Source organism: Microcaecilia unicolor, chromosome 8 (assembly GCF_901765095.1).
Source record: "Microcaecilia unicolor chromosome 8, aMicUni1.1, whole genome shotgun sequence".
NCBI lineage: Eukaryota > Metazoa > Chordata > Amphibia > Gymnophiona > Siphonopidae > Microcaecilia > Microcaecilia unicolor.
In genome coordinates this window covers 49,504,835-49,531,173 of record NC_044038.1, presented here as the reverse complement: position 1 = coordinate 49,531,173, position 26,339 = coordinate 49,504,835, and the positions used below count along the sequence as shown (strand labels likewise).

Here is a 26,339-nt window from a genome sequence, read left to right as displayed (position 1 = left end):
GTCTAACTTTTGGCTCCCTTTCTATGTGTAGTATGTAGCACAAATACAGGAACAGCAAAACATACTACTATTCAGGTACCAAAATGTTAGGTTAACTACTCTCCTCCTCTTGCCATGTGAGCAAGAGTGGGGGTGGGGGGGGGGGGAGAGCCATGAACCAGGAAAGGGACTAGGGGAAAGTTTAACTACTGCTAAAGACACCCCCTTGTATTTTAGCCAAGCAGCAGATTTCTATGCTAGCCTTCTCTGGTTCCTGTGCTGAATTCTACATGGCAGGTGCAAAACTCTACACAGGAGAGAGATTCTGTGCAAAATTCCCCCGAGTAAAAGCTGCATTTAATTCTTTCTCCTCCTCAAAGGAACAGTGGTATTGCTCTCTGCTGTATTTGTTTATATTTGTATGTTTCTGCTGTTCTTGTGAATGTTCATGGTTAACTGCCTAGAACTACGGAGAGTGGGTGTCTATAAATTCATTGCTATGGAAATTTGGAGAGGGAACACATTTACTGGTTATAGGTGATGCTGCTGCTGCTGCTTTATTTAGACTATGGTTACTCATCATGGCCCAGACTCAAACAGAACACATGAAATACTCTTACCAAGAAACGTTTTATTAATTTTTTTTTACCAGTAGCTTAGTTAATTGCACAAAAAATGTATTTTTCTTCACTGTTTTTGCCATTAAACATTATCACACATTCTAATCTGAATGACAAACATTATTATAAACAAAAAGCCAAAACAAAACAAAAATAAAATAATTCACAACCTTAATTACTTTGAAAATTTGTCCAGCAACAGTAAAACAAACCAACCAAGTTTTTTCTTACAAGTGCCCCATAAAGGGTCACATCTTTAAAAAGGAAGGAGATGAAAAAAAGTTTAACAAATAAAATAAAAAGTAAAACAGAAATTATCCTTAAAAGAAACTTTACAGAATCATCAATAACATTAAGACAAACATTGACAAACCAGCTTCAGTAAAGCTTCTGTCTGAGTTCCCCAACCCTACCTACCAACCCACATTCTACTTCTGGATCCATGCCATTGCCCCTCCCCAAATGTCTGGACTGACAAGACAGAGTTGGTTTTGTACTTGGAGGTGACGCATAAAAGATAAACCTGAGAATCCATGGGAAAGATGGGATCCCTGGTTAGTGGAAAATGGTAGATCATAATGCCAGCCCTCTCCTTCCAAGTGGAGTCAAAGGAGGAAGATTTCAGGGCTGCCAAGAGACACAGCTAGGCTTGGGCAAGACCGCCCCCTACCACCTGGGTCACTATGGCACCAACCTCCACACTCACACCTCCCTCCCACATTCGGGCCATCCCGTCCCTTCTTGTGTATGACTTGTCCTGCTCCTGTAAACCGTTGGGACCCGAATGATTGCAAAAACGCGATAACCCGGGTTATTATGTTAATGCAATCATCTGGGTCCCGGCGCACAGGAGAGAGATAGACCCGGAAGAAGAAACTTGCTGGTGCCAGGTCCCCCTTTGGAGGCCGGGCCCGGGGGAATTTTGCTCCCCCGCTCCCCCTCTCGGAGGCCCTGGAAGATTTACATCTCTTGCCACACTAGCATGAGGGCATCTGTGGTTTACATACAGGAAAAGTACACATCTGTCATTAAGTCTACAAATCCTCTACTTTTCTTCAGAAATGAAACCATTTAATGGTGAAATTAGGCCTTACCTGCTAATTTTCTTTCCTCTAGACCCTCCAGACCGGTCAAGACGCTTGGGTTATGCATGCCTACCAGCAGAGGGAGACTGAGAAAACTAACTTCAAACTGAGTACATATAACCTGTGCTAGCCCTCTATCTCCAGTATACAGTTAGCAAAGCAGAGAAACACATCCCTGTAACAGTAACTCCGAAACTAATAAAACCCCTGTACCTGGAAAACTAATAGGTAAATACCAACAGTGTGCTTAAACAGATGAAACGCTCAGGCGTCCCACTCTGCAGAACATTAGAGTCAAAGAAAATGTCTCCGACCATACTGAATATCAAATGAACAGACATAGCAGAACACGGCTCAAAATACTTCTGATAACTGACCCGGCTGAAAATTACTTTTGCTGAATTACTTCTGATACGAACCAGGGTGGGCTCTTGACCGGTCTGGAGGGTCTAGAGGAAAGAAAATTAGCAGGTAAGGCCTAATTTCACCTTCCTCAGCAACCCTCCAGACCGGTCAAGACGCTTGGGAAGTACCAAAGCAGTAGACACATTAAGGGTGGGACCCACGAAAAGCAGAAGACAACACAGCCGCTCCAAACCGAGCATCCTCTTTTGCCTGCACATCAATTCTATAATGCTTTACAAAAGAATGAATGGACGACCACACCGCCGCCTTACAAATGTCCTGAGGGGGAATAAACTACTTTCCGCCCAAGAGGCGGCTACCCCCCGAGTAGAGTGTGCCTTCAGTACGAGGGAACTGCCCGACGTTTCAACAAATACGCCGAGGCAATAGTCTCCTTTAACCATCTAGCCAAAGTGGCCTTGGAAGCCGCTTCCCCCTTTCTGGGACCTCCATACAAAATGAACAAACGATCCGACGCTCGGAAGTCCTGCGTTCTGCTCAAATACGACCGCAAAATGCGTCGAACATCTAACTTAGCCAAACGGCGTTGAGAGAGATCACCCGACCTATCCCCCAACACTGGTAACGAAATCACCTGATTAACATGAAAGGAGGATACCACCTTAGGAACAAACGAAGGAACTGTCCGCAAAGTCACTTTCTCCTTAGCCAAGGAGAGAAAAGGCTCTCTACAAGACAAAGCCTGTAGCTCCGAAATTCTACGCGCCGAAGCAATGGCCACCAGAAACACTGTCTTTAACGTAAGATCTTTACACGAGATGGACGCCAACGGTTTCAAACGGAGGACCTACCAGAGCCTCCAACACCAAATTCAAATCCCAAGGCGGAAACCGTCGGCCGACGAGGTGGACGAAGCAACTTGACAGCTTTCAAGAACCGCCCCACGTCCGGCGAAGCCGCCAAGGAAATCCCCTGAATCTTTCCACGGAAACAAGACAACGCTGAAACCTGCACTTTCAGGGAAGAGAGCGAGAGCCCCCTGTCCAGACCGTCCTGCAGGAACTCCAAAACTTCAGCGATGGAAACCCGTAGAGGAACATACTGCCGCTCTTGACACCAGTTCTCAAAAATGCGCCACACCCGCACATAAGCCAAAGAAGTAGACCTCTTACGAGAACGCAGCATGGTATCAATTACCCTGGCTGAAAAACCTTTCTTCCTTAATCTGAGCCTCTCAAGAGCCAGGCCGTAAGCGAGAATGGAGCAGGGTCGGCCATCTCGATCGGCCCCTGAACCAATCTCACCCTGGAGCCCAACGGAATGGGATCCTGCACCAATAACCGAACCAGGTCTCCGTACCACGGACGTCGAGGCCAATTGGGCGCAATCAGAACCACTAGACCTGCATGGTGCCCGATCCGCTGCACCACGCGGCCCACCAGCGGCCATGGCGGAAATACATAAAGCAACTGCTGAGTCGGCCACGGGAGCACTAACGCGTCGATGCCCTCGGCCCGAGGATCTCTTCGACGACTGAAGAAGCGAGGGGCCTGAGCGTTGTCGGCCGATGCCATGAGATCCAGCACCGGCCGCCCCATGCCAACACCAGTCGATTGAACACTGAGGGATGGAGGGACCACTCTCCGGGGTCTAACGTGTGTCTGCTTAGGAAATCCGCGCTCACGTTGTCCACCCCTGCCACGTGGCCCGCCGAGATGCTGTGCAGATGAGCTTCTGCCCACAACATTAACTCCGCCGCCTCCACAGCTAACGCTTGGCTCTTCGTTCCCCCCTGCCGATTTACATAAGCGACGGCCGTGGCATTGTCGGAAAGAACCCTGACTGCCTTGCCTTCTATCAGGCTGTGAAAGGACCGAAGAGCCAACCGAATTGCTCGAGTCTCCAGGCGATTGATGGACCACGATGCTTCCTCCACCGTCCAAAGTCCTTGAGCTACCTGCCCCAGGCAATGCGCTCCCCAGCCCGAGAGACTCGCATCCGTGGTCAGAACCGTCCAAGTGGGAGAGTCCAGCGGCATTCCTTTCACCAGATTCGGAGAGTGTAGCCACCAGCGAAGGCTGCGAAGGGCAACCCCCGACAGAGGGAACCTCTCCTCCAGGTCCTGAGACTGAGGGGACCAACGAGACAACAAGGCTCTCTGTAACTCTCTCATATGGGCCCTGGCCCAAGGAACCACCTCTATTGTTGCTGCCATCAGACCCAACACCTGAAGATACGCCCGAGCCGAAGGCGCTCTCTGTGCTCGGAGCCGCCTGATCTGTCCCTGCAGCTTGGAGATGCGAGGAGCTGTCAAAAACACCCGGCCCTTCTTCGTGTCGAAGCGAACTCCCAGATACTCCAGAGACTGGGAAGGCACCAGGTGACACTTTGCCAGATTGACCACCCAACCGAGCGACTGCAAGAAGGTCACCACACGGCCGGTGGCCTCCTCGCTCTCTGACCTTGATTTGGCCCGAATCAACCAGTCGTCCAGATATGGATGCACCAAAATGCCCTGCAAGCGCAGCGCCGCCGCCACCACAACCATCACCTTGGAGAAGGTGCGAGGCGCAGTCGCCAGGCCGAAAGGTAGTGCACAAAACTGAAAATGCCTCCCTACGACCACAAAGCGAAGAAAACGCTGGTGCGCCTCTAGGATGGGAATGTGTAAGTAAGCCTCTGTCAGGTCCAGAGACGTCAGAAACTCTCCTTCTTGCACCGCTACAATCACTGAGCGCAAAGTCTCCATCCGAAAGGAGGGAACCTTTAGGGCCGCATTGACCTTTTTGAGGTCTAAAATGGGCCGGAAGGCACCTTCTTCCTTCTTGGGCACCACGAAATAAATGGAGTAACAGCCCGTACCTCTTTCTAACCTGGGGACCGGTACCACCGCCCCCAAACCGATGAGACGCGACAGAGTGTCCCTTATTGCTCTCGCCTTGCCTCTTGAATGACAGGGAGACACGAGAAAGAAGTCGGAGAGGGGACTGTCGAATTCTAGGGCGTACCCGTCTCGCACTATCTGCAGTACCCACTGGTCTGACGTGATATGGACCCACCTCTGGTAAAACAAGCGTAAGCGAGCCCCCACGCGAACCAGAGGCTGGGTCCCCAAACCATCATAGAGACACACGGGACGTACCGGACGCTCCCGAAGAGGAGCCTCGCCCCCCGCGACGGCCACCTCGAAAGGACTGGGTTCTCTGGAAAAACCGACCCCTAGTCCCCCCAGAAGACCTACCGGGTCGATACCGCCGAGCCTCCTGAAAACGCCCCCGTCCTGCTGCCCCCTTAGACACCTTGGGACGAAGCTCAGGAAGCCGAGGCGCCTTAGCATCACCAAGACCCTTCACCAATTTATCCAATTCCTCCCCGAAAAGCAAAGAGCCTCTAAAGGGGAGGGAACAAAGTTTAGTCTTGGAAGCGGCATCAGCCACCCAGCCCCGCAACCACAGGGCCCGCCGAGCCGCCACGGCAAAAGTCATGTTCTTAGCCGATGCCCTCAACAAATCGTACAGTGCATCCGCCAAGAACGACGACCCCATCTCCAACTTGGCCAGATCTTGGACCAGAGAAGCCCTATCAGCCTGCGGGCCATCCAGGAGCCTCTCCGCCCAACGAAAACAAGCCCGCGCCACCAGACCTCCACAAACAGACGCTTGCAGCGCCAAGGCAGACAGATCAAAACTCCGCTTTAGGAAGGTCTCCAATTTCCTATCCTGAGGGTCCCGCAACGCGGCCCCCCCATCCACTGGAATAGCAGTAGCCTTAGTCACTGCCGTAACCACGGCATCCACCGTCGGAGGCCTGAGAGACTCTCTGTCCTCCTGAGGAAGGGGATAGAGCTTGGCCATAGCCCGAGCTACCTTACACTGAGCCTCCGGCGACTGCCACTCCTGCGAGATCATATCTCTCAAGTCCGCATTCATAGGAAAGGAGCGAGAGACCCGCCTGATCCCCTTAACCAAAGGATCCACCTGCTTCCCATCCCCAATGGGAGCTGCCGCAGAATCAAACCTTAAAGTGGCAGACACCTGCTCAATGAGTTCCGACAATTCATCCCTGTGAAAAATTCTAACCACCGAGGGGTCCTCCCCCGGCAAAGACAGGTCCCCATCCTGCCCTGCCACCGACCCCTCTTCCTCTTCCAGGGGGCTAAAATCACCCTCCGAGTCTGGAGGAGAAAAGACCTCTACATCTTCAGAGCACTCCACTCGCGGTCTTTTAGCGGTAGCCCCCCCCAACCTTGGGCTAAGGGACTCCGCACCCGATGGGCCCGCCTTCCAAGCCTGAAACAAACTCCAAACAAACTCTGGAGGGAACCCCATGCTGCCCGAGGCTTCCCCCCCAGCGGGACTCGAAATCGGGAAAGGCTGCGGTCCCACGACCGTCTCAGCACCCAAAAGACCCGAATCCAAGATGGCGGCGGTTCCCGCCAAAATCGGGACCGCCGTTGAAGCGCCAAACTGAGCCGCACCACCCTCCTGCGCTCCCGCAGAAGGAATCTCCGCTGCTAACACGGAGGCGCGGGAGATGAGGCCTTGGGCTCTCCACAAAAGCGGCAGGGACCGCCAGCCGCTTCAACACCCCGACGCGCGCACAGCCGGCAACGAAAGAAACTTCCCCGACATACTCGCGCCTCTTAAACAGCTGATTACTACCGGCGAAGTAAAAATCAAGAAATAACACTCACCGGCGCTGAATCACTGGCCCAGCTCTCCCAGACCGGTCTGAACAACTCCGGAAACCCCGGAGTGCAGCTGCTGCAGCTCTCCACACGAGGTGTTTTTTTTTTTTTTTAACTTTATTTGAGCCCTGCTGCTATAATCTGAATGGCACTCAAGGCTGCAGGAATAACACTGCAGCCGAGGCACAAAGCTGCCCAAAACGGGAGAGCCAGTCGGGGGAGGGACCCGGCCACCCGGGTGTGACACCCCAGAGGGGACAATGGTAGGCCCCACCGGACCTACCAACCCCTTGCACACCACAGAGTTCCAGGCACAGGGATCAACTGATCTTTCACCAACTTCTCCTTAGAAACAACTGAAAATAAACTAGTCTCACAAAATGGACCTAAATCCTGCCAGACCGGACAAGCTGCACAGCTGCATGTCTACCCTCTGCTGAGACTGAGAAAATACTGGAGATAGAGGGCTAGCACAGGTTATATGTACTCAGTTTGAAGTTAGTTTTCTCAGTCTCCCTCTGCTGGTAGGCATGCATAACCCAAGCGTCTTGACCGGTCTGGAGGGTTGCTGAGGAACTACTTTTGCCCTCAATTCAAAAATCTAGCTGTTGATGTGTGAATAAAATTCTTAGCACAAAAAAGAAAATGTACTTTTTTATTTATGAGCTGTAAGTATGTCCTGTCCCAGTTACCATCTTTCCCTCCCTCCAATTAAAATGCCTCCCTTTTCTCTTTCATCAAGCAATGGATTACCAAGTTAAATAGTTTTGCTTTCATTTAAATCTTATCTTCTAGTACATGACACCCTATTGTTTTCTGTTGATAGAATACAGGAAGGCAAGTCACAGAACACATTGCATTCGCAAGCTAAAACTAAGCCAGGCCAAGTTACTTTGCCTCTTGTAATCTGGAATCACATGACTCCCTTGCAGAACTATGCTGGGAAAAGGATGGAGGGCAGAAAGGTGAACTTGCCCAGTGATTTCTAAGTGATCACACAATCCGTGAAGGTGAATTCAAACTTGTATTCAGTAGCATGAACTGCTGAGAAAAAAAGAAGTGATATTATGGGTCCAGGATTGATTTCTTCTGAACTATTTTCCTTAATTTGAAAAGGAAAATTACAGCTTGAAAGCTGAAGCTCACAACTCCCCTTTCCCCAACAACATTTTTAAAGTTCTCCTGTAAAATAAAGCCAGTGTGAAATACCTCAGTGCAAAAATACATGGATCTCCTCCAGTTATAGGTTTGAATCTGAAAACAGAATGGAAAGAACAGAAGGGGGAAGGTACATGCCTCATTCAAGCATCCTTGATTATATTGCAGTTAAATGGTTTTGGCCCAGATGGAAGTTTCTGCTTCTGAGCTTCAATCAACTGGAAGAATCCAACCTTCTAATCCAGTTGGTGGGTGACACCCTTTCAGTTAAGTTACTGGACTTCAGCTGAAATCACACATATGAGTTTTCATCTATCCCAGTTAAAAATAGTGGCAAACCAATGTCTTATGAACTTAATGTATGACATATATTTTGTCACCAAGAAAGATATGAGCTAACCCTGTTCCAAACAGATTAAGAGCACAGTCTGCTAGGAACTCATATGCCACCTAAACTCTTTGAGGACAAGGGACAAGCACTTAATTTTCCTGTTTTTAGAGGCAGTAATAGCTTTGGAGAGTTCCATCCCCTGTCCTCTACAACCCCCCCCCAAAAAAATAAACCCAATGCGATCCAACCAAACATCCTGTTACAAGTATCTTTTGGAAGCATTGGTAATTTTTAGTGAGGAACTATTTAATTATGCCCACAGATGGAATATTTAACTGCAATATTTTCAACACCCTGAGTGGGATACTTAAAAGACAATGCCCATCACAACAAGAGATGCAACCCTAGTGACATATACCATGCATAGAAATGTCCCACTATACCTAGGGATGGAGTATTAGTAATATCCCACCACGCCTACAAACAGATTCATTTTCCCTATAGATGAAAAATCTAGACAATAGGGAAGTGGATACTTTATCTGAAAGCATACCTTCATTTTCCAACAGCTTATTCTTCACTTTTGTTGCAGAACAAAAAGGAGATTTTTCAGTGGAACTGGGACTCAGCTGAAAGCTGAATACAGCAGAGAGCTTTTTGTTTTGTGTCCTTGGAGAGCAGACATTTTATCAACGCAAACAGTCCTGTGTGCCACTGCCTTATTGAAACCACAATAAAAAGAGCAAATCTTCATAACCAGCGGGTGAGAAAGGAGGAGGGGACCACTCCTACAATCAGCCAAACTTCTAAAGCCTTTGTTATCAGTGCAGGGCTTACTGGCTGCTTGGATTTCATGATCCCTTACCCCCCAGAACAAGGCAAGGGTCACTAGGCCAGCTGTTCATGTTGCAGATTTGAACAAGTTTGTGTGTGTAAAGCAGGAGATGGAGAGACAGAGCTGGACCAGTCCAGAGTTAAAACCCAGTAATATTAATTAGAAGAAAGAAGCTGGAGGGGGACTTGAGGCCTAGTGAATATAGGCCCTATATACAGCCGACATGTCGTTGTCCGATTGGTCCAATGCTTTTGCCCGTTTGTATACCTGAACGAAAATGGAAAAGGAAGATCAGTATGGAATATTTAACTATAGACTCGTATGTCAAAAGTATCCCTCTCATACCTGCTTTTTTTCACTGTCTGGACATGTCCACTGAAACTGCAAAACTAGAGCTGTACCGAATAGCATATTTTACTATTTGGCCAAATGCAAATAATGAAAAATATTATTCGGCTGAGTAAGAATAATGAGCACTGAACTTTAACATAATAAAAGAAGCAATGTGAAATCAGAGATTAAGTGTTTATTTCAGTAGGATTTAGCACAGTACAGCCCTGGATTATTCATATTCAAATTTAAATCACTATTCAGCTGAAATGAATAATGTATTTGAGGCCTAATTGAACTGATTATGAATATTCGGTACAGCCCTATGCAAAACATGGTACAGTGCTTTTTCTTGGAAAAAAGAGAAGGGGCTAATTCAATACTTCCGAGAGGGGGAGTGGGGGGAGACTGCTCTCTCAACACCTCACAATGTTCAGGGTCCTTTACCCAGGTCTTCTTTCTTTCCTGGTTTTCCCCTTACATAATGCATCTCCTCATTCTGCAGTATCAGGCAATTCATAGCCTGGCTCCTCTTTACTGCTTTGCTTACTTTGATTAGTTTTACTGCCCATCTCCTTTGTTCCCAAACCCGAACTACTCAGCCCTCAGTTTGCACATTCTCATATCTATGATTAGAGCTAGATGCTCAAAACCTCAGCGCTGTTTACCACCACAACGAACGACGGTAATAATATGAAAATGATATGCACGTGATTAGCTTTGAGCATTAGGAAGGGAAGGATGGTGCCTAGCGCATGCACTCCTCCACCCCGAAAAAGCATCATCACGTGACGCCTAGGGGGAGAAAAACATCCATTTGTCCCTGCCCCCTGGCTGGCACACTTCAGTTCAAGTAGTAAACTTTGTTTGGCCCCTCACCACTGCCGAAACTCGAGAGCCTCTCTTTTTATTCCATCCTTGGGGGGGAGGGGGGGTACTCCAGTATCATGAAGACAAGCCTCCAATATAGAGCCTTGTTAGCAGTGTGTTTGAACTTGGTAGCATTTCTCTTCTCCACCACTGCCTTTATCACGACCTACTGTTGCGGGTCCCTAAACCGAACTGCAAAAAAAAAAAAAAAAAAAAATGTTTTATCCTTAACTTTGGTGACAGATGTTGCAATGCTCTCAGAGATCGGTACTAGGACAGTACTATTTAACGTATTTAAAAATGATATGGAAATCAGAACAATGAGTGAGGTGATTAAATCTGCAGATGATACAAATCTATTCAAGGTTGTTAAAACATGTGCGGACTGTGAAATAATGCAGGAAGACCTTAGGGAATTGGAAGACTGGGCAACCAAATGGCAGATTAAGTTTAATGTGGACAAATGCAAGGTGATGCACATTGGAAAGAATAATCTGAATCATAGTTACCTGATGCTAGGGTCCACCTTGGGGGTCAATACTCAAGAAAAAGATCTAGGAGTTGTAAATACACTGAAATCTTCTGCTCAGTGTGTGGCGGTGGCCAAAAAAGCAAACAGGATGCTAGGAATTATTAGGAAAGGGATGGTGAAAAGACTGAAAATACTATAATGCCTCTGTATTGTTCCATGGTGCGACTGCACCCGAGTATTGCGTTCAGTTCTGGCTGCCGTATCTCAAAAAAGATATAGCGGAATTAAGGGGTGGAACTCCTCTCGTATGAGGAAAGACTAAAGAGGTTAGGGCTCTTCAGCTTGGAAAAGAGACAGATGAGAGGAGATATGATTGAGGTCTACAAAATCCTGAGTGGTGTAGAAGTAAATTGATTTTTTACTTATTTCAAAAGTATAAAGACTAGGGGACAGTCAAGGAAGTTGCATAGAAATACTTTTAAAACAAATAAGAGGAAATATTTTTTCACTCAACAAATCGTTAAGCTCTGGAACTCTGTGCCGGAGGATGTGGTAACAGAAGTTAGAGTATCTGGGTTTAAAAAAAGATTTGGACATGTTCCTGGAAGAAAAGTCCATAGTTTGCTATTGAGACAGACATGGAGAGGCAGCTGCATGCCCAAGGACTGGTAGCATTGAATGTTGCTAATAATTGGGTTTCTGCCAGGTACTTGTGACTTGGCTTGGCCATTGTTTGGAAACGGTGTGGCTACTCTTATGTTCATATGGAACTCATGATCTTCAAAGCCTCAAGCCCTGAAGCAATATATTTATCCAACCACCAGGTCCAGCAGAGTTTCCAACGAGCCGGGGGGGGGAACACAGCCTGGCATATTCACAAACCCTAACACCAGCTCCGAGCTGGCATAGGATTTCATGTGGTAAGGGCACCCTAGTTTACTGAAAATTTTCTGAATATGGGGGGAGGGGGAATAGGCAATGGCCTCATTTTAATGTCATTTGCATGCTATCTGTGATATACCTTGGCACACTCATTATTCCCAGTGGTGGGGGCCTCCAAGCATGGTGCGCTGGCAAACGCGGGGTGCTAGTCCAGCGCTAATGGCCTTTAGCACTTGAGTTTGCTTCTGAGCATCGGGTAATTAGTGTCAATTTTACCCGAGGCACCTTTGATTGTAAACTGTCTCTCTGTATTACACCTGCTGCCTTTAATGCTTCCTCTCCTTCCACAGGTGCTTCTTTGCCTCCCAGTTCACTGCTTCCCTTGCTCCTGTGCCAGATTGTGGTCCCAGTGTCCCCAAGGTGACATCACTCCCTCACTCCTCTCTCAATAATTTATTTTTTTTCCTGTACACCAATTTATGTACTGCTGGAATAATTTTGTAATTGTACTTAATTAGAAACAAAAACCGCCATAAAAAGTCAAATAATGTCAAGTAATACATATTAAGAATATACTAATGGATCTCTATAAATGCCCTACCAAAAACAACATGCATTACTAATATCTGACTCCCTGCCCATCCCAGCTAGAATTCTTTAAGTGACATTCTGCAAGGACAGCATACTCCCATCATAGATTCAACTGGTTCTCTCTCTACCCTTCCCCCTCTGAAACACAGGACCAACTGGACTTTTTACCTCATTGGCTGCAGCTGCCATTGGAGTCGGGTGGTTCACAGAGTCACCTAGTGCAATAGCTAATCGCAGATCCTTCTGGATGTATTTCAAATAGAAATCGGGTTTAAAGTTCCCCTGCAAAATGTCTAGGAATAAATCCAACAAAACACACTTTTACTGATGCTGACAAGAGAACTTTAGGAGAAGACGCAGCTTCTGAAACACAACAAAAAAAACACTACACTAGACTTCCTGAACATTACATCTAATGCATTTCTATGTCTCTTCCCCACTACCCAGCTCTCATAGGGCTCCCTAGAAACAGTACTCTGCTATCTAATCTGACAAGATGCCTTACAAAACAGCATCCAGAATCTTCTTACACCATGGTGCCTACCTATCAGTTTTCTTCTAACACCTCACAGTCTCCCTGACACTCCAACTTTCTCTCTCTCTCTTCTAAACACAGCATTCATTGTGATTTCTTTCAAACAATAACATCTGAGTCCCTTAGGGAGTCTTTGTATAGGCCACAGCAGTCTTCCAATATAGCACAAAGAAAAAGAAAGTGAAAGTTTTCCATACTTTGGCACTTCTGGTCCAAGAAAATGCTGGCAAGCTGTCCCTGATTGAGAATATCCAGGAAACTCTGCTGGGACTGGCCTGTCACTTGAGCTAGGGTTAATCCTTCTGCTATCGTAGCCATGAAGCTCCCCTGAACCATGTTCAGAATTAGCATCATCTTTGCAGCATTGCCAACATCCCCTGTGAAAATACAAAGCGTTGAGATGGATGAATAGAATATTGTGCCGTGTTCCTTAGGAGCCTAATCTGCATCAAGTAGACTACATGTGCATGAGATACAGTCTTCTATCTGCTGGAGACAGAGTACAGGTGCAGCAGCAGCAGGCTACATGGTGCCCTATATATGGCAGGGCTCACAAGTGTTTGTTTTCTGTCCCAATCTGTTTGTAGAGGGGCAAAACTATATATCTGGACTGGTCCGGTATATCGTAATAAAATCTTACTATACCGAAATCCCTCCTCTACAAAAGATATAGAGGACAGATACAGACATACAGTAAACATCACAGATAACTCAAAATATTTTATCTCACTCCCTAAATTAATACAGTATACCACATCTTTATATCTGGAAAGGATATTAAGTATTATATGGCTATGTGAAATATTATTCTAACACACATCACCACAAAAGCTCGCTCTCCAATAATCTTAGATTCCACCTGCCCAAGATGCCTAAGGGTTAGCTGTTTAGGTTTTGCCATGTATGAACAGCGTCAGCCACAATTAAGGCCAATGATGGATATGCTCTCCAAGGGTTCAGGTGGGCTCGTAGACTCAAACGTGATTAAGAAAAAAAAAAAAAAGACGGAAAGTCTATCTTTTGATCTTTATTACTATCTATTGCTGCATATATATTAAACCAGTAGGGAACAAAAAGAAGTCATATGGTTCCAGGAGATGATTTGGTGTTAAATTTCATTAATACATTTCAATAAGCAGGAGAAACATCTGAATTTTTCTTTGTTTTAATTATATTTTTGACCTGACAGTTCCTTCTGCATTTTTCAACTGAAACAGAACCAGCCTGTACCATGAGTTTATCTGGAGGATTTCTTTTTCTTATTTTAAATGAGCATTCCTATCAACTACTGCAGTGATGGTATTTCTGCGCTCTAGCTCCAGCCAGTAGGTGTCACCATTAAGGGATAGTGAGAAAAACCCTCCTCTTTAGAGGCTGGCTTAGAAAGCAAAAGCTGGGATCAGAAATAAAACCGAGGTTTTCTGCACAGCAGGATACAGCTCCAAAAGTTTTACAAGCACTTTATATTCAGTACCGCTTAATAGAGAAACCAATCTGTTCCTCCTTCATCGACATGGAGGCAGGGAAGGGAGAACCAGGAGTGGATCTAATCCATTCCTACCCTTTGTTGACAAAACCAAGGTGTAGGTGTAATCACAGTTTGTTTCCTACTTTTACCAAAAAGGAGACCAGAGTAGACCAATGCTATCTACATTACTTTAGCTACAATTTTAGAACAATATGAACAGATTCCATTTATATAGCTGTCCCAATTACCTAAGAAAAAAGAGGCTTTTCCCATAGCTTGGAAACAGCTGCTGCAGTCCTCATATACACCTCTGTCTCCAGCTGCTAAAATCACCAGCATCCCCTCATTGGAAAGCTGCTGATTCCCAGAGACAGGCGCTTCCAGGAAACGTCCTCCCCGAGATACAATCACCTGTGGACAAACATGGAAATTAGGCAAGAAGGGGAGAGAGAGAGAGAAAAGCAGAAAGGCATTGAATGAAACAAAACACTTAGCTGAGAATAAACTCTGGTTATCCATCACAAAAGTTCAACAGAACATGGTGCTCGAGTTGTGTGTGTTCTGATTTGGATTCTGATGCCAGAGATGAAACAGCCAAGCAGAACTACAAAGATGTGGGTAGGGATATGCTTCAACTTATGGAAAGGTTTTGCAGCAAAGTTTAAGATTTTGCAGTAATCCCATGGCACATTTGCATAAACTTCCTTATTATCCAGGACTGGAAGAATCCTGGGGCCAGGTTGCCTAGACACCTAAAATTTGGCACCAAGCCCCCTGTGGTTAAGAAGCCACTGCTAGCGCCAGGCTGAGGGCCTGCTGCTTCAGGGCCACATTAGAAGAGGGAGTGGAGGGGAAAGAGAATAAAAAAATACAAATAAAAATAAACTTGGTGAAAAATGCATTCTCTAACCATAGCACAAAGAATATTTTGTAGAGGAAGCACATGCTTGTGGGGGGTGGTGCTTGGATTTGTTGCCAAGTCAGTGAGTGAATGGAGGTTATAACTGGCAGAGGAATTGATTGAATGAGTGCACAGGTGGCTTATGAGTGACAGGACTGAGTGACCGAGTGGACAGAATTGAGAAGTGATGAATGGCAATGTCTGAGTGAGTAACTGGATGGATGGACGGACAAGGTATTTGTTGAGGAGTGGAAAACAGTAAGTGACTGGGCCAGGAGGGTGGTGGTTATAATTAGTGAAGGATGCTCAGTGACTCAGTAAATGGATGGAGGCATTAGCAGTGGAAGGAGGACAGAGAATGAATGACTGTATGGGGGATGTATAGTTATGGGTGAAATATAGCTGGTGAAATCGGGTGTCTCTGACTCCGTTCTCCTTTCCTTCTCCAGATCTCTTGCATGATCCCTTCCATTTTTCATACATAGACTTTACTTTCTATCCCTCTCTTACCTTCTCAACCAGCTGCCAATTTTAGGCAGCTGTGGATTCAGAGCTTTTCCAGCCAGCAGGGAACCTCTTGGTTCCTGCTCTTCAGTTACTTACATCTTTGTAGTTATTAATTTGCTTCCGCATTCTACAAAGCTATGCATATAGATGGACTGATAGACAGAATGAGCCGACAATAGGCGGTATTGCTTATTGTGACTCGCGCTTAAAAAAAAAAAAAATGTTTTCCCCAGCTACTAAATGTTTTGGTTGGCAACTAAGTTTTCAAACCCTTTTTACACTCATTGGCAATGCATTCTATGGTTTGTTATACAATACTATCTAGAGCTGTAAGTTTACAAATTGAAATAAAAAATTATAAATAGCTATATACAGAATAGCACATTTTTTAAAACTTCTTGTGCCTTTAGCAGTCTCTGCCACCCATACCCTTCCCAAATCATCCTGCTGGCCCCAGGCTTAGAGGAGTAATACCATTGTCACGACAGCTGTCTCCTCCCCTTCCTCCCTGGGCCTGTGAGTCACACCTGAACCACCTCCATGGTGTATCCAAACCTGGATCCCCTACACTGCAGAATTCTGAGACCAGAGCCACAGTCCCTGCTCAATAAAGCATATTTAATATTATTCCTTTAAATAAAACCTCTTCAACTTTGACTTAATTTCTCTTTCTAATTCTACTCTCACTTGTTCTGATTTTCATTCCAATTTTTTTGCCTATTTTGTTTCCTTTCTATTCCAATTAAGCCTACGTGCCTCATTCTTCTTATCTAGGCTATCTCTTTTCTCTGCCTGTAAGTGCCTCTTTCTTATCTATGCTCTCATTTCTCTGTCCTTAAGAATCTACACCCTTTCAATCATTACTGCTCTTTTCCCTCTGCCTTCCCCATGAAATCCTAACCTCTTCCTTCTGTCCATCCTTCCATCTTTGACCATCCTTCTCTTACCCAATGTACACAATTACATCTCTAGTATATTCACTGTGGATATCCTTTAGAAACAGATGTGTTAAATAAGGATCCAGAATAGTGGTGTTTTTTTTTTTCATTAATTTTGATGAGGTCTTTTTATTGATTATATACAAAAGTAAACACATCCTTTACTAGAAGTCTTGGAGGAAGTGTTTCCTACTGTTTCAGAGCACAAAGTTACAAACCAGGAGACATCCTAGAAAAGAGGGCACTGGACCAATATCTGCCTCCATGTCAACTGTTTTGGACAACGGTAGGACAGCTTTCCTTCTCTTTCCGTAACATATTGCTGTGTCACCTGTTCCAGATGGGCTGCAGGTATGCTGAGTCGTTAAAGGGTATGATACATACCTGTAGCAGTTGTTCTCCGAGGACAGCAGGCTGATTGTTCTCACGACTGGGTGACGTCCGCGGCAGCCCCCACCAACCGGAAAGAAGCTTCGCGGGACGGTCGGCACGCAGGGCACGCCCACCGCGCATGCGCGGCCGTCTTCCCGCCCGTGCGCGACCGCTCCCGCCAGTTGAATGACTAGCAAAAGATGAAACACACAACTCCAAAGGGGAGGAGGGAGGGTAGGTGAGAACAATCAGCCTGCTGTCCTCGGAGAACAACTGCTACAGGTATGTATCATACCCTTTCTCCGAGGACAAGCAGGCTGCTTGTTCTCACGACTGGGGTATCCCTAGCTCTCAGGCTCACTCAAAACAAGAACCCAGGTCAATGGAACCTCGCAACGGCGAGGAAACAACAGGAATTGACCTACGAAGAACAACTAACTGAGAGTGCAGCCTGACCAGAATAAATTCGGGTCCTGGAGGGTGGAGTTGGATTTACACCCCAAACAGATTCTGCAACACCGACTGCCCGAACCGACTGTCGCGTCGGGTATCCTGCTGGAGGCAGTAATGAGATGTGAATGTGTGGACAGATGACCACGTCGCAGCCTTGCAGATCTCTTCAATAGTGGCTGACTTCAAGTGGGCCACCGACGCTGCCATGGCTCTGACACTATGAGCCGTGACATGACCCTCAAGAGTCAGCCAGCCTGGGCGTAAGTGAAGGAAATGCAATCTGCTAGCCAATTGGAGATGGTGCGTTTCCCGACAGCGACCCCTAGCCTGTTAGGGTCGAAAGAAATAAACAATTGGGCGGACTGTCTGTTGGGCTGTGTCCGCTCCAAGTAGAAGGCCAATGCTCTCTTGCAGTCCAATGTGTGCAACTGACGTTCAGCAGGGCGGGTATGCGGCCTGGGAAAGAATGTTGGCAAGACAATTGACTGGTTAAGATGGAACTCCGACACCACCTTCGGCAGGAACTTTGGGTGAGTGCGGAGCACTACTCTGTTGTGATGAAATTTAGTATATGGAGCATGAGCTACTAGGGCTTGAAGCTCACTGACCCTACGAGCTGAAGTAACTGCCACCAAGAAAATGACCTTCCAGGTCAAGTACTTCAGATGGCAGGTATTCAGTGGCTCAAAAGGAGGTTTCATCAGCTCGGTGAGGACGACGTTGAGATCCCATGACACAGTAGGAGGCTTGATAGGGGGCTTTGACAAAAGCAAGCCTCTCATGAATCGAACGACTAAAGGCTCTCCAGAGATGGCTTTACCTTCCACACGATAATGGTAAGCACTAATCGCACTAAGGTGATTCCTTACTGAGTTGGTCTTGAGGCCAGACTCTGATAAGTGCAGAAGGTATTCAAGCAGGTCCTGTGCAGGGCAAGAACGAGGTTCTAGGGCCTTGCTCTCACACCAAACGACAAACCTCCTCCACTTGAAAAAGTAACTCTTTTTAGTGGAATCCTTCCTAGAGGCAAGCAAGACCCGGGAGACCCCCTCAGACAGACCCAACGCAGCGAAGTCTACGCCCTCAACATCCAGGCCGTGAGAGCCATGGATTGAAGGTTGGGGTGCAGCAACGCTCCGTCGTTCTGCGAAATGAGAGTCGGAAAACACTCCAATCTCCACGGTTCTTCGGAGGACAACTCCAGAAGAAGAGGGAACCAGATCTGACGGGGCCAAAAGGGCGCTATCAGAATCATGGTGCCGCGGTCTTGCTTGAGCTTCAGTAAGGTCTTCCCCACCAAAGGTATGGGAGGATAAGCATACAGGAGGCCGGTCCCCCAATGAAGGAGAAAGGCATCTGACGCTAGCCTGCCGTGTGTCTGAAGTCTGGAACAGAACAGAGGCAGCTTGTGGTTGGTCTGAGAGGCGAAAAGATCCACCGAGGGGGTGCCCCACTCTCGGAAGATCTTGCGTACCACTCTGGAATGGAGCGACCACTCGTGCGGTTGCATGACTCTGCTCAGTCTGTCGGCCAGACTGTTGTTTACGCCTGCCAGGTACGTGGCTTGGAGAAGCATGCCGAACCGACACGCCCAACGCCACATACCGACGGCTTCCTGACACAGGGGGCGAGATCCGGTGCCCCCCTGCTTGTTGACGTAATACATTGCAACCTGATTGTCTGTCCGAATTTGGATAATTTGGCAGGACAGCCGATCTCTGAAAGCCTTCAGTGCGTTCCAGATCGCTCGGAGCTCCAGGAGGTTGATCTGCAGATCCTTTTCCTGGAGGGACCACAGACCCTGGGTGTGAAGCCCATCGACATGGGCTCCCCACCCCAGGCGAGATGCATCCGTCGTCAGCACTTTCGTGGGCTGCGGAATTTGGAATGGACGTCCCAGGGTCAAATTGGTCCGTATGGTCCACCAGAGCAGTGAAGTGCGGCAACTGGTGGAGAGGCGGATGACATCCTCTAGATTCCCGGTGGCTTGGAACCACTGGGAAGCTAGGGTCCATTGAGCAGATCTCATATGAAGACGAGCCATGGGAGTCACATGAACTGTGGAGGCCATATGACCCAGAAGTCTCAACATCTGCCGAGCTGTGATCTGCTGAGACGCTCTGGTCCGCGAAGCCAGGGCCAAGAGATTGGTGGCCCTCGCTTCGGGAAGGTAGGCCTGAGCCATCTGGGAATTCAGCAGCGCTCCTATGAATTCCAGAGACTAAGTTGGCTGGAGATGGGACTTTGGGTAATTTATCACAAACCCCAGCAGCTCCAGAAGTTGAATAGTGCACTGCATGGACCGGAGGGCTCCTGCCTCCGAGGTGTTCTTGACCAGCCAATCGTCGAGATATGGGAACACGTGCACTCCCAGCTTGCGTAGGTAGGCCGCTACCACCACGAGGCACTTTGTAAACACTCGTGGGGCAGAGGCGAGCCCAAAGGGCAGCACACAATACTGAAAGTGCCGTGCGCCCAGGCGGAATCTGAGATACTGTCTGTGAGCTGGCAGTATCGGGATGTGAGTGTATGCGTCCTTTAAATCCAGGGAACATAGCCAATCGTTTTTCTGAATCATTGGCAGAAGGGTGCCCAAGGAAAGCATCCTGAACTTTTCTTTGACCAGGAATTTGTTCAGGCCTCTCAGGTCTAGGATGGGACGCATCCCCCCTGTTTTCTTTTCCACAAGGAAGTACCTGGAATAGAATCCCTGCCCTTCCTGCCCGGGTGGTACGGGCTCGACCGCATTGGCGCTGAGAAGGGCGGAGAGTTCCTCTGCAAGTACCTGCTTGTGATGGGAGCTGAAAGACTGAGCTCCCGGAGGACAATTTGGAGGCAGGGAGGCCAAATTCAGGGCGTATCCGTACCGCACTATTTGGAGAACCCACTGGTCGGAGGTTATGAGAGGCCACCTTTGGTGAAAAAATTTTAACCTCCCTCCGACCGGCAGGTCGTCCGGTACGGACACTTGTAGGGCGGCTATGTTCCCATGGATCCAGTCAAAAGCCCGTCCCCGGCTTTTGCTGTGGAGGCGCAGGGGGCTGCTTAGGCGCACGCTGTTGACGGGAACGAGCGCGCTGGGGCTGTCCCTGTGCCTGACGAGGCCTTCGGGCCGGCTGGTTGTACCTACGCTTCGCAAAAGAATAGGGTGCAGCCTGCCGGGCCCGGGAAAAAACGCCCGCCCGCGGGGGCGGGTGCTGAAGGCGCCCGGTGGGAGAGCTTGTCGAGAGCGGTTTCCCGCTGATGCAGTTGGTCAACCATCTGCTCGACCTTCTCGCCAAAAATATTATCCCCCCGGCAAGGGACGTCAGCCAGTCTCTGCTGGGTGCGGTTGTCCAGGTCAGAGGCACGCAGCCATGAGAGCCTGCGCATCACTATACCTTGGGCCGCAGCACGAGATGCCACGTCACAGGTGTCAAAAATCCCCCTGGACAGGAACTTTCTGCACGCCTTCAGCTGCCTGACCACCTCCTGATAAGGCCTGGACTGCTCCGGCGGGAGCTTATCGACCAGGTCCGCCAGCTGTTGCACATTGGTCCGCATGTGGATGCTCATATAGAGCAGGTAAGATTGGATGCGGGTCACGAGCATGGAGGATTGGTAGGCCTTCCTCCCAAATGAGTCCAGAGTGCGAGACTCCCGCCCCGGGGGCGCCGAGGCGGTATCCCTCGAACTCCGTGCCCTCTTGAGAGCAGAATCCACGACCGCTGAGTCATGGGGCAACTGGGGCCGCATGAGCTCTGGGTCAGAGTGGATCCTGTACTGGGACTCTGCTTTCTTGGGAATGGTGGGGTTAGTTAGTGGTCGCACCCAGTTCCGAAGCAGCGTCTCCTTCAGGACATTGTGCAGCGGTACCGTGGAGGACTCTCTAGGTGGTGATGGATAGTCGAGGACCTCGAGCATCTCGGCCCTCGGCTCTTCCACAGAGACCACGGGAAAGGGAATGCTTATGGACATATCCCGCACAAAGGAGGCAAAGGAGAGACTCTCAGGAGGTGAGAGCTTCCTCTCCGGTGACGGCGTGGGGTCCGAGGGAAGGCCCGTAGACTCCTCTGAGGAGAAATATCTCGGGTCTTCCTCTTCCCCCCACGAGTCCTCATCCTCGGTATCGGACATTAGCTCATGTAGCTGAGTCCGGTACCGGGCCCGGCTCGACGTCGAGGCACCGAGGCCTCGGTGTCGTCGAGCGGTGGACTCCCGCGCCGGCGGGGACGGAGCTCCCTCCATCGACGTCGACGGGGACTCCACCTGCGTGGCGGTCGAGACCGGCACCGCAAGCGGCGGCGGTGTCGACAGCCCCGGCGCCGGGCTAGAGCTCGCCGGCGCCACAGTCATCGGCGCCGGGGGCGCAAGCACCCCCGACGCCGGCACAGCCTGGCGCATCAGCCCTTCCAGGATCCCCGGAAGGATGGCTCTGAGGCACTCGTCCAGGCCCGCTGCCGGGAAAGGCGGTGGGGCCGGTAAGGGTGTCGGTGCCAGAAGCTGCTGGGGGCCAGGAGACGGCACCGAGGTGCCGGAACCCCGACGCGTCGGTACCTCCACCACTGACGGAGATCTCTCCTCTCTACGATGACGCTTCGGCGTCGACTCCCCTTCAGGGTGCACCGAGGGCTCCCGGTGACGGCGCTTCTTGTCCTTTTTCCGGTGCACGTCACCGGCGCCGGAGGGCATGGAGGAGGAGGAGGTCGATCCCCCTCGGTCTCGAGGTACCGGGTCCGACAGGGTTCGGTCCCGTGGCTCACGAGCTGAGGGAGTGACCGGGGCCGACAGCCCACGCGGCCTCTCAACCCCACTCTCACCGGCGGACCGGCGGGCCGACGGGACCTGTTCTCCTGGGGTCGCTGCCATCGGTGCCGATGTCTCGGGCATCGATACCGGTACCGAAGATCCGGCCTTCGATACCGATGCCGTCGAGGTCGACGTCGAGGGGCCGGCGCAAGTTCCAAAAAGACGGTCCCGCAGAACTTGCCTCGCAACCTGAGTCCGTTTCCGGAGACCGAGACACAGCGCACACGACTTGAGATTGTGCTCCGGCCCGAGGCACTGGAGGCACCAAGCGTGGGTGTCGGTCTGCGAGATCGGCCGGCCGCAGCGACCACACTTTTTAAATCCACTCGGGACCTTCGAGGACATCGACGGAAAAATCGCGTCGGCGAAGTCAAAGTCGGCAATGGTGGCTAAAATCACACCACGAAAAAACTAGCCGACCGAGCGGCCACTAGGCCGCAATGAGGCGTCCCCGCTGGAAGCGAGGGAAAAGGGGAGCGCGTGCTCCACACGCGCAGTCTTTTTTCTTTGTTTTTTTTTTTTTTTTTTTTTTTTTTTTTGTAACAGAAAAATAATAAAAGGAAATTAATTAAACGAAGCGCGATCCGCGTATACGCGATCGCAAGAATCCGGCGGCTGAAGTAGAGAGAGCGGCAAAGCACGACTCTCTCCAGGCGCGGAAAAAAAGGAACTGGCGGGAGCGGTCGCGCACGGGCGGGAAGACGGCCGCGCATGCGCGGTGGGCGTGCCCTGCGTGCCGACCGTCCCGCGAAGCTTCTTTCCGGTTGGTGGGGGCTGCCGCGGACGTCACCCAGTCGTGAGAACAAGCAGCCTGCTTGTCCTCGGAGAAACTCTGCAACGCTGTAGGATCCTGTCTGGGTAAAAATGCTATAAATATTCCCAACTATTATTAATATAATAGGGAAAGCTGACGCATGAAAATTTCTACCCCTTCTTTCAGAAAAATCAGGGTTTCCAAGAGAATAACTGAGGGCAACAATAAGCAGAAATCTGAAACTCTGAATTAGTTCCTGCATTTCTAAGACCTTTTTGCTTAGCCCAAATGAGACAAGCTTGTTAGTTTGAGATGAAGCTGTAAGAAGTCACCTGGGCTATTTCAGCAACAGTGTCTGGATCTACAGTTGACATGTCCACATAGCACTTTCCTGGACGGATTCCCTGCAACACTCCACTGGGGCCCAGAACCAGCTGTGGGAAGTCAACACATAAGATTAGAATGTGATACTGAGACAATATTATACTATTAATTTTTGGAGGCTGAATGCTATTTAATGAATTTCTGTGATACTACTCAAGAATTGTGGTGTATTCTACCTTTTGAAATCTGAATTCTATTATTTTTATTATGTAACAACTATATTGAAAAGTATAACACTTTAATGTAGGCAAGTGTAGATATACAGGTTTTAGAGAAACAAATTCAGTTCTGTCTCAATAACAAGTGGTAACACCTTTAATGTCTATGCAGTCTAGATCTCTAGCTTGCTAAATTAAAAGTTGCAAGAAAGGTTTCTAACATCTGAGAAATAAAGAGAATGCCAGTGCCTTGCTGTTCAAACGCTTTTTAAATATTCCAGTTTCCTGGTCCAAAAGACAAGAGCAAGAATTTCAGCAAAAGATGGGCTGATGTAAAATTAGCTTGTCAGAGGAGCGTGCTAGTTTCTGGGGGAGGTAATACATACATCTTTGGATGCTTTTGGATCGGATACACAGGCAAAAGTAATGTCACAAGTGGAAACCACCTCTGCAGGGGTTCTTCCCAGTCGGGCTCCCTCCTGGATGAATAAATCACACTGTAAAAGTCACAAATGAATGCAGTAAGGAATAGGTTGAACAAAGTAAAAATTGAACAGTGATCCCCCCAAAGTGACAGAAATGAGTTTTGATCAATATTCCAGAAAAATGGGTGAAATAAGAATTTATCAGATGGGACATTAAGTTCCTGGACCCTCATCAATACTCTTCCCCCTCCCCAAAATAAAATGTACACAGTTGTTTAGGGGTAGGCAGAAAGATGACAGGCAATCACATAAAGGCTGCCAATGTTGGACCTGTATAGATAATCAAATAATCCAAGAAAAGCCCCCCCCCCCCCCAAAAAAAAAAAAAAAAAAAAAAAACCACACACACAACTTACTATAGATCTAAAAATCCTTCCTGATCACAAATAGGTCAATTAACTTAGAACTGAAGGATGAAGACTTTTCTCCTTTGTGCTCAATATCCTCCTCCTTTGAAACTGTAATTTACTATAGAAGTGATTTAGTGTTGTTTCATTAACTACTTCTAAAATCAATTCAAAAGAATATTGCAAGGAGTTGAGAGATACTAGATGTGAATCATCTTACAAAGCCTACCCTCTTCTCATTCTTGTGAGTTTGACTTGGCACTGAAGCTAAGGGAACCCAGCTTGTGAGAGTATAAGGTCAGTGCACACTTGCACATTTTAACCTACTAAAGGAGAAGTCACTTCTCTGAATGACTAAAGGTGGAAGCATGAGTGTATGTTTGCATATTTTCAGGATTTACAAGGGTACCCTTCCCTTACGTTTTGGAGGCCAGAAATAATGTACATGTAAGTGGTGGATTGTCTTCTGGTCAGTTTCCACCAAAGCATCTGTCTTCCTCACGCTGTCAAGTGTAGTGAAAGACTACATTTAACTTCCCTTTCCCAGTCCCCACCCACTTACCTTTTCAGCAGTTCGGTTCCAAACTGTCACAGTGTGCCCCATTTTAAGCAGGTTGGAAACAATTCCACTTCCCATTAGACCAAGCCCCAAAAATCCTATCCTGAGAGAAGAAAGGGACAGAGGTATGTCAAATCAGGAACTGCAAATCAGGATCTCTCTTAAAAAGGCTACAATAATCCATTTTAGATAGCGATCCAAAATCTGATTTTATTCAAATTGGATTATTGTAATGTTTTATACTTAGGGCTCACATAAGCATGATGTAAAGTGTTACGATTTGTACAAAATACAACAGTAAGAATGGTGACAGGTCTTATACAATACGATCATGTTACACCTTGCTTTAAAAAAAAAAAAAAAAAAAAAGAGTCACGCTGGCTGTTTATTATTGGATGAGATTTGTGTTGACTCTAGAGCACGGTCTGGCATGCCTCCATTATACTTGACCAGTGCCCTTCCGATTTAGCATGCATCTCGGGCACCGAGGTCAGAAAGGATGTACCAACTCTTTACCCTCTTTGCATAAATTGTGTTATATTGAAACTCGAGAAACAGTCTCTTCTGTTGCAAATGGGTTATTATGGAATAGGTTGCCTAGGTATCTAACACTGCTTAAAGATTTTTCGCAGTTTAAAAACTGTTGAAGGCATACCTGCTTTCACTGAGAGATTGATATGTCACCATCTATTTACCAGTAGTAGAATTTGAATCAGGTATTGTCTGATTTTTTTTATGGTTTTGTAATGTTTTAATTATGTATGTATGTGTTTGTAACCCACCTAGTTATAGGTGGGCAAATAATAAAGGCTGTGCAGTCAAATAGGTTGGCCATATAATACGACAGCTAGAAGAGGTTTGTACTTTGCAACAGAATGCTAATTCTATACCAGTTGGCGGATACCCTAACACAAGCCTCTTAAGGAGATGGGGTCATGCATTTGGGCTGCAAAAACCTGAGGGAACAGTACAGTTTAGGGGGTGAAAAACTTTTGCGCACAAAACAGGAGTAGGACTTGAGTGTGATCTTATGTGTTGATCTTAAGGTAGCCAAACAAGCAGAAAAGTACATAAGGCCAGCATCCTGTTTCCAACAGTGGCCAGTCTAGATTACAAGTACCTGCCAAGATCCCAAGACAGTACAATACATTTTATGCTGCTTATCCTAGAAATAAGGTTACATAATTATCCTTGAGTTTTAGGTTTTTTGGTAGTGTGTTCCAGAGCTTGGTGCTAACATAGGAGAAGCTTGAAGCGTATGATGATTTGTATTTAAGGCCTTTACATTTAAGGAAGTGGAGGATTAGGTAAGATCTTGTTGCAGTATTTGCATTCCGGATTGGTAGGTCTATTAAATTGGTCATGTATCTCGGTGATAGGCCAAAGATTATTCTATGGATCATAGAACAGATTTTGAATACGCACACTTTGATTGGTAGCCGGTGCAATTTTTGTAGAAGGGGTTTGGCGCATTCAAATCGTGT

The 26,339-nt window shown here is 47.7% G+C and overlaps 1 protein-coding gene across 6 annotated transcripts in view; it reads right to left on the bottom strand.

Moving 5' to 3' along the window:
* Positions 1-7,319: 7,319 nt before the first annotated feature.
* Positions 7,320-26,339, bottom strand: part of GLYR1 (glyoxylate reductase 1 homolog) — a 100,657-nt gene continuing 81,637 nt past the window's right edge. For 5 of the 6 annotated variants that reach the window (XM_030213301.1, XM_030213303.1, XM_030213304.1 and 2 more), the window contains 7 exons: positions 24,859-24,958; positions 23,851-23,961; positions 23,255-23,356; positions 14,458-14,620; positions 12,939-13,118; positions 12,375-12,499; positions 7,320-9,328 (listed from right to left, as the gene is read on the bottom strand). In XM_030213301.1, coding sequence (XP_030069161.1) covers positions 9,254-9,328; positions 12,375-12,499; positions 12,939-13,118; positions 14,458-14,620; positions 23,255-23,356; positions 23,851-23,961; positions 24,859-24,958 — 856 coding nt within the window. In that variant the 3' untranslated portion in view covers positions 7,320-9,253. The remainder of the gene's footprint in view (positions 9,329-12,374; positions 12,500-12,938; positions 13,119-14,457; positions 14,621-23,254; positions 23,357-23,850; positions 23,962-24,858; positions 24,959-26,339) is intronic. The other variant, XM_030213302.1, reaches the window with a different exon arrangement.